Source organism: Rhinolophus ferrumequinum, chromosome 23 (genome assembly GCF_004115265.2).
Source record: "Rhinolophus ferrumequinum isolate MPI-CBG mRhiFer1 chromosome 23, mRhiFer1_v1.p, whole genome shotgun sequence".
In the NCBI taxonomy this organism is placed as follows: domain Eukaryota; kingdom Metazoa; phylum Chordata; class Mammalia; order Chiroptera; family Rhinolophidae; genus Rhinolophus; species Rhinolophus ferrumequinum.
The window spans coordinates 24,521,558-24,535,348 of record NC_046306.1 but is presented as its reverse complement, the minus strand read 5'-3'; the positions used below and the strand labels follow the sequence as shown (position 1 = coordinate 24,535,348).

Below are 13,791 nucleotides of genomic sequence, written 5' to 3'. Positions count from 1 at the left end.
CCTGCCCAAAGCGCCAATGCTGGTAATTACAGGAGACAGAGCCAGGATGAGAAGCTGGCCAGCCCTCCTAGCTCTTAGGCGTGGATCCAAGGGTTTTGAGGGCAAAGGGTAAGAGGAGGGTGAGGCAGTGGGCTGTGTGTAACACATGGTAAGGAGGTGGAGGGTGCCTTTACCCTCCATGCCAGTTTTCAAACCCGAGTGTGCGGCAGCATCACCGGAGGCTTCTGGAACCCCCTCCCCACATTCCAACTCTGCAGGTCTGAGGTGGGGCCAGAAATACGCATTTCTACCAAGTTCCCAGGGGATGCTTGTCAGTCTGGGATCCACACTTGGAGAGCCACGGCTGCTAAGGTTTGGCACTAGCACTGCGCTGGGGGGTGGGGACTAGTGAGGAGCGTGGCAATAGCTCGTCGATAGATTCAAGTTTGGACAGAAGCTTGATCTATTAGATAGAAAACTTACTTATGACATCCTAGCTCCTCCCACAGATAAAATGGAAGCAGTCTTTCTAACCAGTTAAACTTCACCCAGGCCATGTCATTAGGCTTCAGATGCTGAAGGTGCCATCTGGGCCTGCCAATGGCACCACTGTGGGCCAACTTAACGAAATCCTCAGAGGAGACAGGAAACTGGAGTTCCAGGAACAGCTGTCCCACTGCTGTAGGACTTCCAAAACACTGGGCCCCCAAGGCTCTCGGTGCTATACCTGGTTGGTGCCCAGGCCAAGACGCTCGGGGCAGGCGAGGGAGGACCACCTCTGGATCACGTCAGTGGTGACATCTGGATTTCACTTTAGGCAGTCGGTCTAAACTCCCAAGTAATTTCTTTTTAAAGGTAAAAATGTCACCCTGTTGTTTGTCTGGGGTGTGGAATTTCTGCCACCCCACGCAAACCAACGGTTCCTTCCAAACATCCACCAAATTCAAGCATGCAATCTCGTTACTAACAACAAATGAGTCTTTACTGGTGACTTCCAGTTCTCTGTCTGGTACGAGGCTGGGCGGTGCTGGAGAGGCCCATGCACGGTGCCAAGATCTGACAGCACTACACTTCCAGGCCTCAGATCTGTCCCAGACTGGAGCTTTCTGGAAGGACATGTCTTAGACATGTCTGAAAAAACCAGAAAGGAAAAAAACAAAAGGGTACAGTCCATGATATTTTAGGGTTTTGTTTTTTCAAAAGAATGGAAGTAAAGGCAGAATGAGTCAACTGGCTCACGTCACCTCTGTGCCTTTCCCATTGGAACAGATGGTCAATACTAAAATCCAACATGATATACCAAAGCCAACCCGCCTTCCATTACTACGATAGCGCCATACCTAGGAATTATGAAAAGTCAAGGTGACCATTCATAAGGCTACCTGCTGAGTCCCCACGTTCAGCTCCTTTTTGCCGCTGGGGAAAAGAGCGTTTCCATCTTCCTCACTGGGCCCTGCGGTGTGTCTGGATGGCTCTAATCCATTCTTCCTGAGTCCCCAGACATCACTTTCTTTTACAAAGAAACAAAATACAGAATTCTGACCTGTGCACGATGCGGGCTGAGTTATAGCTTTCCCCTGGCACCTCTAACGGAAAGTGAAATTCCTTTAAGTTGGAAATTCATTGCAGTATTTTACGGTATTGATTTATTTTAAACTTGGCTGGCAGTTTTAAGGCCTGCCATGCTTCTGAATCCTAGAAATGCTGCAGGAGGTCTCCATTTCCTCTGATTCTGCAATACCACTGAGGACTCACTAGTGGAAATGAAACGAGGGGCTGGGAGCTTATCTACTGTTGCCCTAGTTTATCGAGACAGAACCCTGGGCAGTCTCCCCAGGTCCTGCGCCTAGCATGCATCTCGGCTTTGGAATTTCACTGCGTACTAGGACATACCCTTTCCCCTTGCCAGCTGAGTCCTGTACCCAAAAAAGCCTCAATATGCCAAGGAGAGATTGTGACAAACTGAGATGTGACCTCCTCACTTGTCACCTGGCTGACAAGGTGCCCTTTAAGTTAAACGTACCTCCAAGCAGCAGCCCAAGGCACCACCTCCGCCAGGAAGCCTTCCCTCCCACCTACTACAATGAAGTGTCTATGTCTGAGCCCCACCGCTAACCTGAGGGTCTACACTATCCACACCACGACTGTACCAGTGCCTGCCACATGCCGGGAGGGCTCTTGCTCACTGAACCTGCCTTGGCCCCAGAATCTTTCCACACAGGACTGCAGGCAACCAATACCAACAATAGGCACACGTGATAAAATCCCTTGCTTTGGTCAAGATTCAGTAAATGAGCTAGATTTGTTGGGAGAAACCCAGCAACCCCTGCCATTTCGCTTTGGGTCCTCACGAACTTCAAATGCCCAAGCTAAGTTCACTTGGAATCGACTTCTGCCAGGGTACTGGGGAGCAGAGACCACAGAGTACCTATGGGTCCTATCAGAGCCCTTTGCTTGTACAGATGCCATAGAATGTTCTGTCAACATTGCCTCAGTGCCAGTGCTTTCCCGGCTGCCATTATATGGTGTGTGCTTTGGGTCTCCCACTTTCTTTTGGTAATTCTGATGTCTGCCTGCGTATGTGGCTTCTGCCTACTGTTGCCCAACCCTCGGTTATTCCAGCCACGCCTCACCTGCCCATGTGTGAGGCTGTATCAGTGTGACACAAGAGGAATCCACACACAGGTGACCTGAAGCAACGGGTGCCTGGGCTCAATCCACTGTCAGACGCAGAAGGATGCCCTCTTACACCTGAGGGGCCACCGGTGTGGTGCTATCTGGGGGGGCACCCATCGTCTGCCTCAGAATATAAACCCATCAGGAGCTTTTACAGAGGCTGCAGGAGGCAGAAGGAACAGTGGGATTTCCAGTCAGGTACCTTGTTTCAAATCCTAACTCTCAAAACCTTAGGAAAGTGATGATCACCTTCCTCCGTCAGCAGGATGACAGACAACAGAACCCATGCGCACGCTGCATGATAGTAATATGCTAATAATTACTTAGTAATTAGTAAGTACTTAATTCAAGCTGGAGATAAAAGAGCAGGGTCTTTGCCCTGCACAAGTCAGGGGGCCCCTCAAAGCAGGTTCTGTTCGTGTTGGTGGGAGTGTCTGTGTGTCTGTCCCGGGAAGAGGAAATGGGAGTTGGAAGGACCCCAACCACCAGGCAGCTTTGCACACAGATGGATTCTGATTTGCCGAAAGGGAAGCTGTGTACGCTCGGAGGAGCCGAGGATGCCAGGGAGGAGGAGAATGTGAGCAGCCACAGCCCTGGGGCAGGCCTGTCCCCTCACAGATGTTTTGATGTCCGGCAGAGCTTTCAGGGACAGACAATCCCTGGGGGCCACCGGCCCCATTACATAACCTACAGTTCAGCTTCCTCCTGTGGATACAGCAAGAGCAGATGAGGGATGGCAACAGCAGGGACAAAAGCTGCTGGGGGGAGCCGACTGGCTTTACAAACACCAGCCTTCCCCACATGGGGGAATCCCAGAAAACACCAGTAGACAGACCAGGCCCCCGGAGGTGTCTCCTTCTATGCTAGGTCCTAGGGCTGCCAGGTCTTCACAGTGAAGGTTGAGCTTTAAGTCCCTGGAGAAAAGAGACACACCCCCCCAGACCCTCCACTCTGCACAGCTCCGTGAAGTCTAATGAGACAGGGTAAGGCAAGGCTCGGACTTCCATTTTACCAACAGGGACTCAAAAGAGGCTCAGGGGTCCCAGGTCTGCTTGGCTCAAAGAATTAGTATCACTGGCTAAATATACTCCCCTCCCAACCATCTCTCTACTTGAACTAAAACCCGCATTCTTTAAGGATCTACTCATCCACTTCAGGGTGAGGTTGGCATTTCCCTCCTCTCACCCTCCCAGGAGCAGGTCAAGGCTCCATCAGAGCCTAAGCGGGACAAGTCTCTGGGTGGAAGCATCGAACTTCTGACTTTGGTCGTTTCGGCGGTTATGCCTTCTCCATGAAGCCTTCCTTGCTTACACGAGGCCCCTCCCATCCACATTACGCATCTCAATATGCGGTGCCAGGAGGGCAGCAAATTCAATCTACTGGGTACTCAGATGTTTGAATTTAGTTATAAAAACATTTGAGTTTAAAGATGATTCAATGAGGTAATACACCATATTGGGTAAAGCTATGAGCTTAGGGCTGGGTGCAAATCTGGGCTTTGCCCTTTGTTAGCTCTGTGACCGTCAGGAAGTTACTTAAAAAGAAGTAAATGAAATCATGATCATAAAGCACTTAGCCCAGGGATCACCATTAAGAATCATCATCTTTGGTTATCTTTTTTGGCACGGTCACCTCTTTCAAAGCCTAACCCCTTAGCCCTCCACACTCACTGGGTGAGGCTGTAGGTGGGGGTCTTACAGCCCCCAACGCTAAGTCTCATCCTGCCACCTCCCTCAGGGAGAGCAGGGAAGGGCATGTCTTAGGTGCTCCTGGATTAGTTCATGACCACCCTGCTGGCCGGGCCTAGAAGTCACACTCAATAGAGAAAGGATCTGGAGACCTAGCTAGTCCTGGGTTCCCAATTTCTCACCTAAAATCTCCTTTTTAATTTATCCTCCAGGGACTCTGTTTTGAAGACTTTGCTGTTTAAAACAAACCACATTACTTAAGCATTTCTTTTCCATTTTTAGTTTTTAGTATCACTTCTGATTAACTTGATACTTGTGACAGTTTGAGGTATAACTCCAGCCAAGGCTTCTACAGCTTCAATGTGAGCAGACGTGCTACTGCCTGTTAGATGACCTGAAAAAGCTTGTGAATCCTCAATGACCATTAGGGACCCAACTGGAGGTCTGAGGACCCCCCCACATTAAAAAAAGTCCTCAAATCTCGTAAAACAGAAGCAAAATCTGAAGCTCACGTTAAGGGACCCACCCAGGGTTACTTAGCTTTTTAGGCCAGAGGCACATCTTTGGACCCCAGGCTAAGGATAAAGATATCATTTATTACTTCAGCAAGAAATTAGGCCTGACTCCTTTGGTGTTAGGCAGCTATGAAAATTGCATACGGAGCAAAGAATATTCTATGACCCCTCGGGTCACAGCAACATCTGATTTCTTTCAGCGGCTTGAGCTGCCTCCTCCAAACAAATGTCATTCAAGGGCCTTGGCTTCAAAAGGCCCTAGTAACCGAGGTTTGCATATTAGACAGCAAACTTGCCCGTGAATGCAGATTCCCTCATCCCACAACACCCTGGTAACCTGCGGGCAGTGGCACCGGGCACACCTGTTTGGCTGGCTTCCCACTTTGGGTAAGGCTTGTGGCTGGCTCGTAGGAACCATTAGAAATTATTAAATATCTTCAAAAAGTGACAAATAGAGGAAAGACAGAATCCATCATTCAGTAATCTTTAAAAATAGATGCTATTTATGGAACAAGTTAATTGGACAGAGTTGCCTTGAGTACAGCCTTGTTTAAAATAAAAAATAAAACAAGCAATTTAGTAATCATCAGAATCAAGGCCACTACCAAAGACCACTGTCTTCAGAAAAAAGCAAAAGACAAAACAATACTACCTCAAGCCAAAGTGTGTATATAAAATTCTACCTTTTACACAGTTCGCACAGGACACTTTCACAACCTCTTATGATTCCCAACAACCTCAATAAGATAAATAGGATCCACTCTACTTTATGGATAATAAAACCCAGAGAGGTGAAATAACTCGCTTGAGGTCACATAGCCAGTAAACCACAGAAATGGGACTCAATCATAGATAGTCCATCAGGCAACACTGCTGTCAGAGGAATCCCAAGGTTTGCAATCCAAAGTGTGTTTTCATTCATTGTTGCAAAAAACTAAAACCATTGAGTCCTGATTTAAACATTACTGTGAAACCTACAAATCTAGATTACTGAGGCGTTTCTCCAGCATGCTGGTACTGGGGACACGTGCGTTTCCTATATGCAGGTAGAGTTGGAGCCATGACAACAGGCCTGACAGGCAAGTTGGCTAGGAATCAGGGCACACAAGCTCTGTCCCTTCATTTGGGACCTTGAATACAATTCCCTTCTTTCTAGGTCTCCCTACTTCTCAGCTCCCCTCCCCAGTAGAATTCCTCAGGACCAGTCATCTACTCTACTGGTTCCCAAAGTATGGTCTGGAGTTTGGGAAGCCATGAAGTCAAACCTTTTCATAAATAACACTGGGACAGTATTTGCCTTTTTCACTTTCATTCTCTCATGAGAGTATAGCAGAGTTTTCCAGAAGTTCTGTAATGAGGGACATAGCACCAGGTTGTAATGCAGAAGCAAAGATGAGAATCCAGTTGACTATTGAAGCAGATATTAATGAGATTTGCAAAAATATAAAACAGTGCCATTCTATTTACTAAATATTACTTTTTGAAAAGTTTTTTTTTAATAAATTATGATACCTATGTTAATATGCAACCAATTTATTATTAGGTATTTATCTGAAAGGCGCATTCAAAACATTTCGCAGTTTTAATTTCTAACACGGCAACTATCCATAGATAAAACCTAAGACAAAAGCTCTCTGGAGTCCTTGGTTTCAAGAGTATAACGGGGTCTTCAGACCACAAACTAAGAATCATTGGTCTATTCTCTCACTGTCTCTAATTCTTTCATAGGTTTCACTCTCAAACCTACTCTAGTGAAGGGCTTCCCCCCATTATGAGCCACCCAAATTGTTCAGGAGCACTAAGGACGTCTCCATTGCTAAATCCAACGGTCAATCCTCCGTCCTCATCTCACTCAATCGACTGGCCTATGTGCTGTGTCTGATTACTTCTCCCTCTGAGGTCTTTTCTTTACCTGCAGGTGTCCAATCGCTGACTCTTGTCTTTCCTAACCTCAGTGTTAGTGTTAGTTCAGTCATTCTTTGAAATCTTCTCTATCCCCTCTGCAGTATGCTGGCCAGCTCTAAACTTGTATCTCTGACCAGATCTCTCCCCTGAACTCCATGCACCCAAACTGTTTACTCTGACTGTACCTGGATTCTAAATAGGCATTCCAAACTTTCAGATGACTAAAAACCGAACTTTCTCCAGTAAACTGTTCCTCCCTGTCTCATTTGATGGCAACTTGATTTATCCTTCCAATGGCTTCCAAGGCCCAAACCTTGGAGTCATCCTTAATTCCTTTCTCTCATACATTCTAGCCAACAGGAAATCTTGTTGGCTGACTTCAAAATTCACCCCAAATCCAATCATCACCTCCCCTGCTCCACTGGTTAAAGCCACCATTATCTCTCACCTGGGTTCTTACAGGAACCTCCCATCTTATCCCTTCACTTGCTCCCCTATTGTTTACTTTTAGCACAGAAGTCACAGATCCTTTCAAAAGGTCAGATATCACACAGCTGAAAACACACCAATGGCTTTCCATCTCACCCAAAAATAAAAGCCAAAATCCTTATAGGGGCCACTAAGGCCTATTCTAGTTGACTCCTAGTTACCTCTCTAGCCTCTCTCCTACACTTTCCTCCCTGCTCACTCTCTATAGCTTTCAAGCCTTTAGGCTGGCTGTTCCCTCTGTCTGGGATGCTTTCTCCAGAAATCCTCATGACTCACTCCCTCAACTCTTTCTAACCTTTGCTCAAATGTCACTGTCTCAAGGAGACCCACCCTGATCACTTCTACTTAAAAAAGTACACCCCCGCTCCCAACCTTCCAGCATTCTGATCTCCCTTTCCTGCTCCCCCAACAGCACTGAGCACTTTCTAACATATGACCTACGTTTGTCTGTTTCCTTAATAGAATGAATGTCTCTACAATTTCAGGAATTTTTGTTTGTTTGGTTCACTAATGTATCTTCTGTGTCTAACAGTTCTTGCCAAATAGTTTCCCAATAGATATGTCAAATGAATATCTGAATCAGCTTCTCCATCTATAAAGCCCGGTGGGAGGGAAGGGTGTTTGGACTCTTCTTCCCAGTTCAAGCCTCTGATTCTCTAACCAGGCAGAGACAGAGCTCACTTTCGCCACAACTGATTTGAAACTTTTGCCCTGAGGCTCAGGTCCTGGTCACTGTAGTCCTGGCCCCCGGGCCATAATTCTAAGGACGGGGCAGGATAGGCTATGGTCAAATAGACACCAAAAGACCAAGTACTGTCTTCCTTAGCTGTCAGAGCCTGGGACACTTGGCTGTAATCTCGTCTCCTCTCAAGGTCACCTACTTCTCCTACCTGCAGGAATCACTCCTCTTTAGCTAAAACTTTGCCCTGCAAATCAGCACAAATCTCAAGTGTGGATGTCCAAAAGGGAGCCATGATCTCAATTAGCTGTGACAACCCATAATCCTAACCCAAATTCAGGTCCTCTTCCAATGACAACCTTCTTCCTACCCTGGGCAAACTTGAATTCTAAAAGGTTTTTGTGGAAACGATGGAAAAGATGAGATGGAAATGGGAAGTGACAGCAGGACATACAATTAAAACACTGTCTACCCAACCCTTTGGGGGGCCCAACGTGGTATTAGCCCCAACCTAACTTTAGGGAATCTATTCTCTTACTCATTGGGCAGTAGGACAAACTGGTCTGGCACCTGGAAGGTACTCAATAACGTTTGTGGAATGGAAGAACTAAACCTAGCGCCTCACTCCAGAAATGAATTCAGTGAGAACACGACAGGTGTAACCCGGCTCAACTCAGTACTCATCAACTCCAGCGAGAAGCCTGAAGGTGGGGAGGGGAGAGGCGGGGCCTAAGAACCCACCCCGCCAGGGGATGGACGGCTGTGCCCGATGTGCTGGCTCCTTTCTTGTGACCACTGGGATCTGCACCAGCCCCACCACTTCATCTCAGGGCTTCAGTACCGTATTTCCCGCCTGCCATATGGTATTAAGAACAAGGGGGGAGGGATGGGCATGAGTAAGCTGTACCTGCCCTTCCATTACTAGGATATTGGGTCAACGACAAGCCCCTTACAGGGTTGCACAGGCGAAACAAAATGAGCATACGAAAACACCTAGCAAATATGGTGGTCAGTGTTCTTTTCCTTCCCACAAAACAAGGCTAGGATTTCTGTTAAGGAAAAGAATTCAAATCTGATTAATACATTAGCCAGCATTTGTATCTACTGCCATTAACCTCCTATATTACTTTTGTCTACTTCCACATCTGGCCAGTTGTCTTGCCGATTCTCTGCCCTGAAGATCAAGACACTCCTCTGTCCTCAGTGCTACTATTCAATTTCAGGTTCAACACATCCCTTAGTAGTGTGAATAAAATCATTGATCCCACTGGTCTCTCAGTCTCCAGTCCTTTTGTTTAACTTGCACAAGCTGAAGTTCTTGACACTGTAGTGCTGTGCTCTGGGCCACAGACGGCTTCTAAGCCTGCCTAAGTCAAGGGCAAATTCCAGGGGTCCCAGGTTTCAGCTCAATTGTGATCTTATTTCCCTTGCTCACACCTCAGACTCTGGTCCAATTGAACCTGCTGTTCCTAGTACCCCACTTTTGGGTTTCCACCTCAGCTCTGTGCACACTCCACTGGCAGGTCCGTTCTCCCTGGCTACCACAAGTCTACATTCTCCCTGACCCAAACTGGTAGTCTCTCAAGTGTGCCGAGGGCCCCTTTGGCTTCAGGTCCTTTGCAGAAGCTGGTCCTTCTACCTGGATTGCGCCTCTTTTCCCCCAGTTCCCTACTCTCACCTCTGGGCACCATCCCCTGAAAGCTCAGTTTCCCTTAATACCGCCTCTCCTTTGTTGTACAGCAACTGTGATAAATACTGTTTATCTCCCAGATGAAGCCGCAGACTTCGTGAGGATGGGGCAAGTTTCTGATTCTGCTCACCACTGTTATCCCAGAGCCTAGCACCATACTTGACAAATTAAAGCTTACGATAAGCCTGTTAAATAAGCAAAGACTTCAAGATAAGAATATTCACTCAGCACGCTTTATGGTATCTAAAAATGGAGAAACCATCTGATAGCTAAAGTAGGAGAATGGCTACGTTATGATACAGATAATGAAATGTCAATTACTGAAAGCCATACTCTCAAAGTATGACATTAGGAAATGCTCAGATTGATGTTCACCGAAAAAGCAGGAAGCAAAACTGCACCTACCTAAGCAAGAGCAGAACTATTAGAATTGGATGTGTGTGGAGGGATCCAATTAGGGATAGCATAATATTCTCTGGAAAAAACTGCCCGCACCTCTTTTGCACTCTTTTGCACATTTCCTACAGTAAGCATTATTAATTGATGAGAAAAAGTATTTCTAAAAAACTTAAGAGACTCAACTCAAATTCAACTCCACTCAGAAAATTTCTCTAGACTTTCCACTCATACTCAAATAATCCCACGTATCTCATCGAGACTTGGGGGGGGGGGGATCTTTCAACCTTGCATTTCCCCCCAACTCCTTAGGGCCCACCCCAGGGCCCAGGCTGAAAAATCCACTCCAGGAAGAGTGCATGCACAACAAAAAAAGTACACTCACCTAGTTTAAAAACACCCAAGATGCTTTGCCCTGAATTTTAAGCAGCACATGTGACCTGGTCCATTCTGGTTTCAAGTTCAAAGGCATCAGGCCGGTCCTGTGGGTTAGCAGCTAACATATCTTTCAAGAGCTGCTTGATCCCCTCAGACATGGAAGTCCTGCGTTTCTGGGGGATGTGCAACTCCATCTTTGGGTTTTCTAGCAGCGCCTCACCAACAGGGACGATCTCAGTTCCCTGTTTGATATAGGTCCCCAGGAGTTCCTTCTTGGTCTCAGAGTCAATGAAAGTGATTCTTTCTATCATTGCCCAGATGATAATGCCCAGGGCAAAGATGTCAGCCTTGGCTGTGTAGTGTCCCTCCCAGACTTCAGGGGCCATGTAGAAGTCTGAGCCACAGGCTGAGGACAGCCAGTATTTATTCACATTCACATTTTTGTTGTCTTGATTGCCCTCTTTGCCTCGGGGGGCCAGCCCAGCACAGACCTTGCTTAGTCCAAAGTCTGCCACCTTGAGGATGGGGGTGCCAGACCGCTCCGTGATAAGGATGTTGTCTGGCTTTAGGTCCCTGTGCACGATGTGGTTTTTGTGCAGGAAGGCAATGGCGCTTGTGAGCTGTAGCATGAAGCTTTTGTTGGTGGCTGGGTCCGGCCTCCGGGACAGGACGTACTGATTCAGGTCTCCACCTTCACAGAACTCCATGACAAACCAGAGATAACAGGGCTCCTCAGCATAAACCAGGATCCTTTCTCCTAAATCAAAGGAAGACCAGGAAAGAAGCTTGAGTGAGATGGCACATTCACACCACCTTTAGACTACAGGAATGCAGCGTATTAAAGTAAGAGTGGCAGTGGTGACAATCTCTCCAATCCATAAGGACCAGCACAATGGGCATAATAAGCCAGCTCTACACAAGCCGCCCGTCTCTACTCACACATAGGAGTCAAGGGATAAACAAAACGCAGTATGACACAGGCTGCAGGGACGGGCATCAAGCACCTGGGTTTGGGGTTAAGAGTGCCTGGTCTACTGCCGACTGGGTGAGCAGTCGGGAGACAACCGAGTTCACCTTCCCAAGTTTTTACTTCTGCTTCTCCACTTGGAAATGGCAACGTGTAACCACTTACAGAGTGCCTGCACCGGCACTTGACATTCAGCTTAACATTTACCCCCACCCAAGGAGGTAGGAGGAAATGCCCCATCTTATAAAATGAAGAACCTGAGGCTCACAGAGATTTAGAGTTAAGAGACTCAAATGCATTTGACTGCAAAGCCATGGCATTCCATTATACTGTCTCCAAACAGGCAGAATCATACCACCCACACCTCCCAGGGCTGCTGCTGAGACGAGGTGAGGCAGGTCAAATGTCTGTTACTCCCTGTTATTCCATGCTAGGCAAATGACCTTCCCCCTTCTTTCCTGATTTGTATGATTCTTCTCAATGCACCTAGACTGGCGCTACGATTTTGTTTATTCCAGAGGCACACTCTAGTTCATCAGTGTTTTCTACTAGCTCACCATATGCCTAGCAGTGAGTACGTAACATGCCTCTGTCTCTATGAAGCTTGGTTTCGAGGAGCTACCACATATCTAAAATAGCAACCATCATACGCTGTGCATCTGTATCAAGGTCGCTTTATGAACAGTGAAGGGTGGGTAGGAGTCGCCAGATCTAAAGAAATCAGAAGGGACAGGATTTAAGTTACCCCTAAAGGACTGGCAGTAGATTAGCAGAGAGAAGCAAGAAGGGAATTCTAGACTGAGAGATGGAAGGATAATGGAACAAAGGAACAAGTGGACTAGAGGTGTAAACAGGAAGTCTGTTGGGAACAAGGTAGATGTATAAGGTGGAATCAAGTCGTGCTGGCTTGAAACCCCAGCTCTGCCTTTCCAAGTCTTTTCTTTCGAACCACAGAAACTCCAGGAAAACTGAGGATTGGCAACTCCAAACAAATCCCAATATTGTTTATAAAGCAATTCATGGCACACTGAGCCCTTGCGTGAAGGTATGTGATGACTACCAGTGCCCTCAAACCTAAGAGTGACAGATGTCTTATCTAGTGATAAGGGTAGGCCTGCCTGGGTAGTCACATGGATCATTTAGAGCTGAGCCAGGACCTGAAGACAAGTCCTCGTATCCCCATTACGGTGTGTCCAGTCTACCAAAAATGAGGACTGCGTCTCTTCACACAGCCTCTCCCAGAGGGTTGCTTTTACCAGTCATTCAGTCGATTATAAAGAGAACTGCTGATCCAGGATCCCCTACTAACTCAAATGACTCCGACATTACCAAGGCCCACAGTCCACCAGAGCCCGTGGTTTGGGAGTTCTAGGTTAAGACAAGAAGATGGACAAGTCAAAAGCCTTAGGTTTCTGACCACGATCTGACAGGCTTCACCGGCCCCGTCATTATATAATTTGTTGATATTACTCACATCAAAGTAATACAGGTAGAACCAGTTTAGGGCAGATGGGTAAAAAAAAAAAAAAATCAGTTGTTTCCCATCTCATAATCCTCTTTCTGGGTCATCAGCGCTAGTGGGCTGAGGCTCTTTATCTAAAAACACTACAAAATGAACCGGTGATCTGAACCTGAATCATTCTAGACTCCAGAGCCAAGACCATAAAAAGGAGACAAGAAATTTCTGCTGGTGGTAGAGCCAGAAAGGAAACGATTAAAAAGCCATCCATCCTTTTGCAAAGGACACTTCAGAAAACAGTAACAACTTTTTCACTGAAACAGTGGGGAAATAGAGGGTGGGGAATGATGATGACTTTATATACAAAGTTGGGAACTATGGCAACTGAAGCAAAAAGAAAACAAGTCTGCAAAACAGACGACACTGTAATCCAGGTTATAAGAATCCAGGGAAAGAAATAAGAGTACAAAAGTGCCCTAAGGTAGAGAGTGGGTGGGATAGCTGGGACCCAGGAGTGAAGGGTTTGCTCTGCGCAAGTGAGCTGAGCTCAGGAGATGCCACAGGAGGGGGTTGTTTGTTGAGAAGAAAGCACCGGCCAGGAAGCAGCATTCTTACAATCAGATATACACAGCACCAGTGAGTATGACAGAATGGAAAAACTGGGGAACGTAGCTACTTTCGCAGAGATAAAAAGTACTTCTTTGCACAGGCAAGGGCTACAGCTTATGTTTTCACGCAGGAATCCCAGCTGCCTGCTAAAAAACATACGAGGCATGTTAGAACTCCAGTCCTCCTTTCAGGCAGGTTGCCTACCTGGGCCTGTCAGCTACCTCACAGCAAGATGGAGGGAGGGGACACGGCACTCAATGAACGAATTTCTCTCAAGAAGCAGGTCAGTGTGAATGAAGTACTAGGAAGAGCACAGACCAGAAGGCACGGAATCTGGGTTCAGAGCCCAGCTCTGCCCATG

At 46.9% G+C, this 13,791-nt stretch overlaps 1 protein-coding gene across 1 annotated transcript in view; it reads right to left on the bottom strand.

Moving 5' to 3' along the window:
- STK35 (serine/threonine kinase 35) overlaps window positions 1-13,791 on the bottom strand; it is a 42,477-nt gene that overhangs the window by 17,330 nt on the left and 11,356 nt on the right. The window contains exon 3 of the mRNA XM_033094797.1: window positions 10,403-11,152. Within this exon, the coding sequence (XP_032950688.1) occupies window positions 10,440-11,152 (713 nt within the window). The 3' untranslated portion in view covers window positions 10,403-10,439. The remainder of the gene's footprint in view (window positions 1-10,402; window positions 11,153-13,791) is intronic.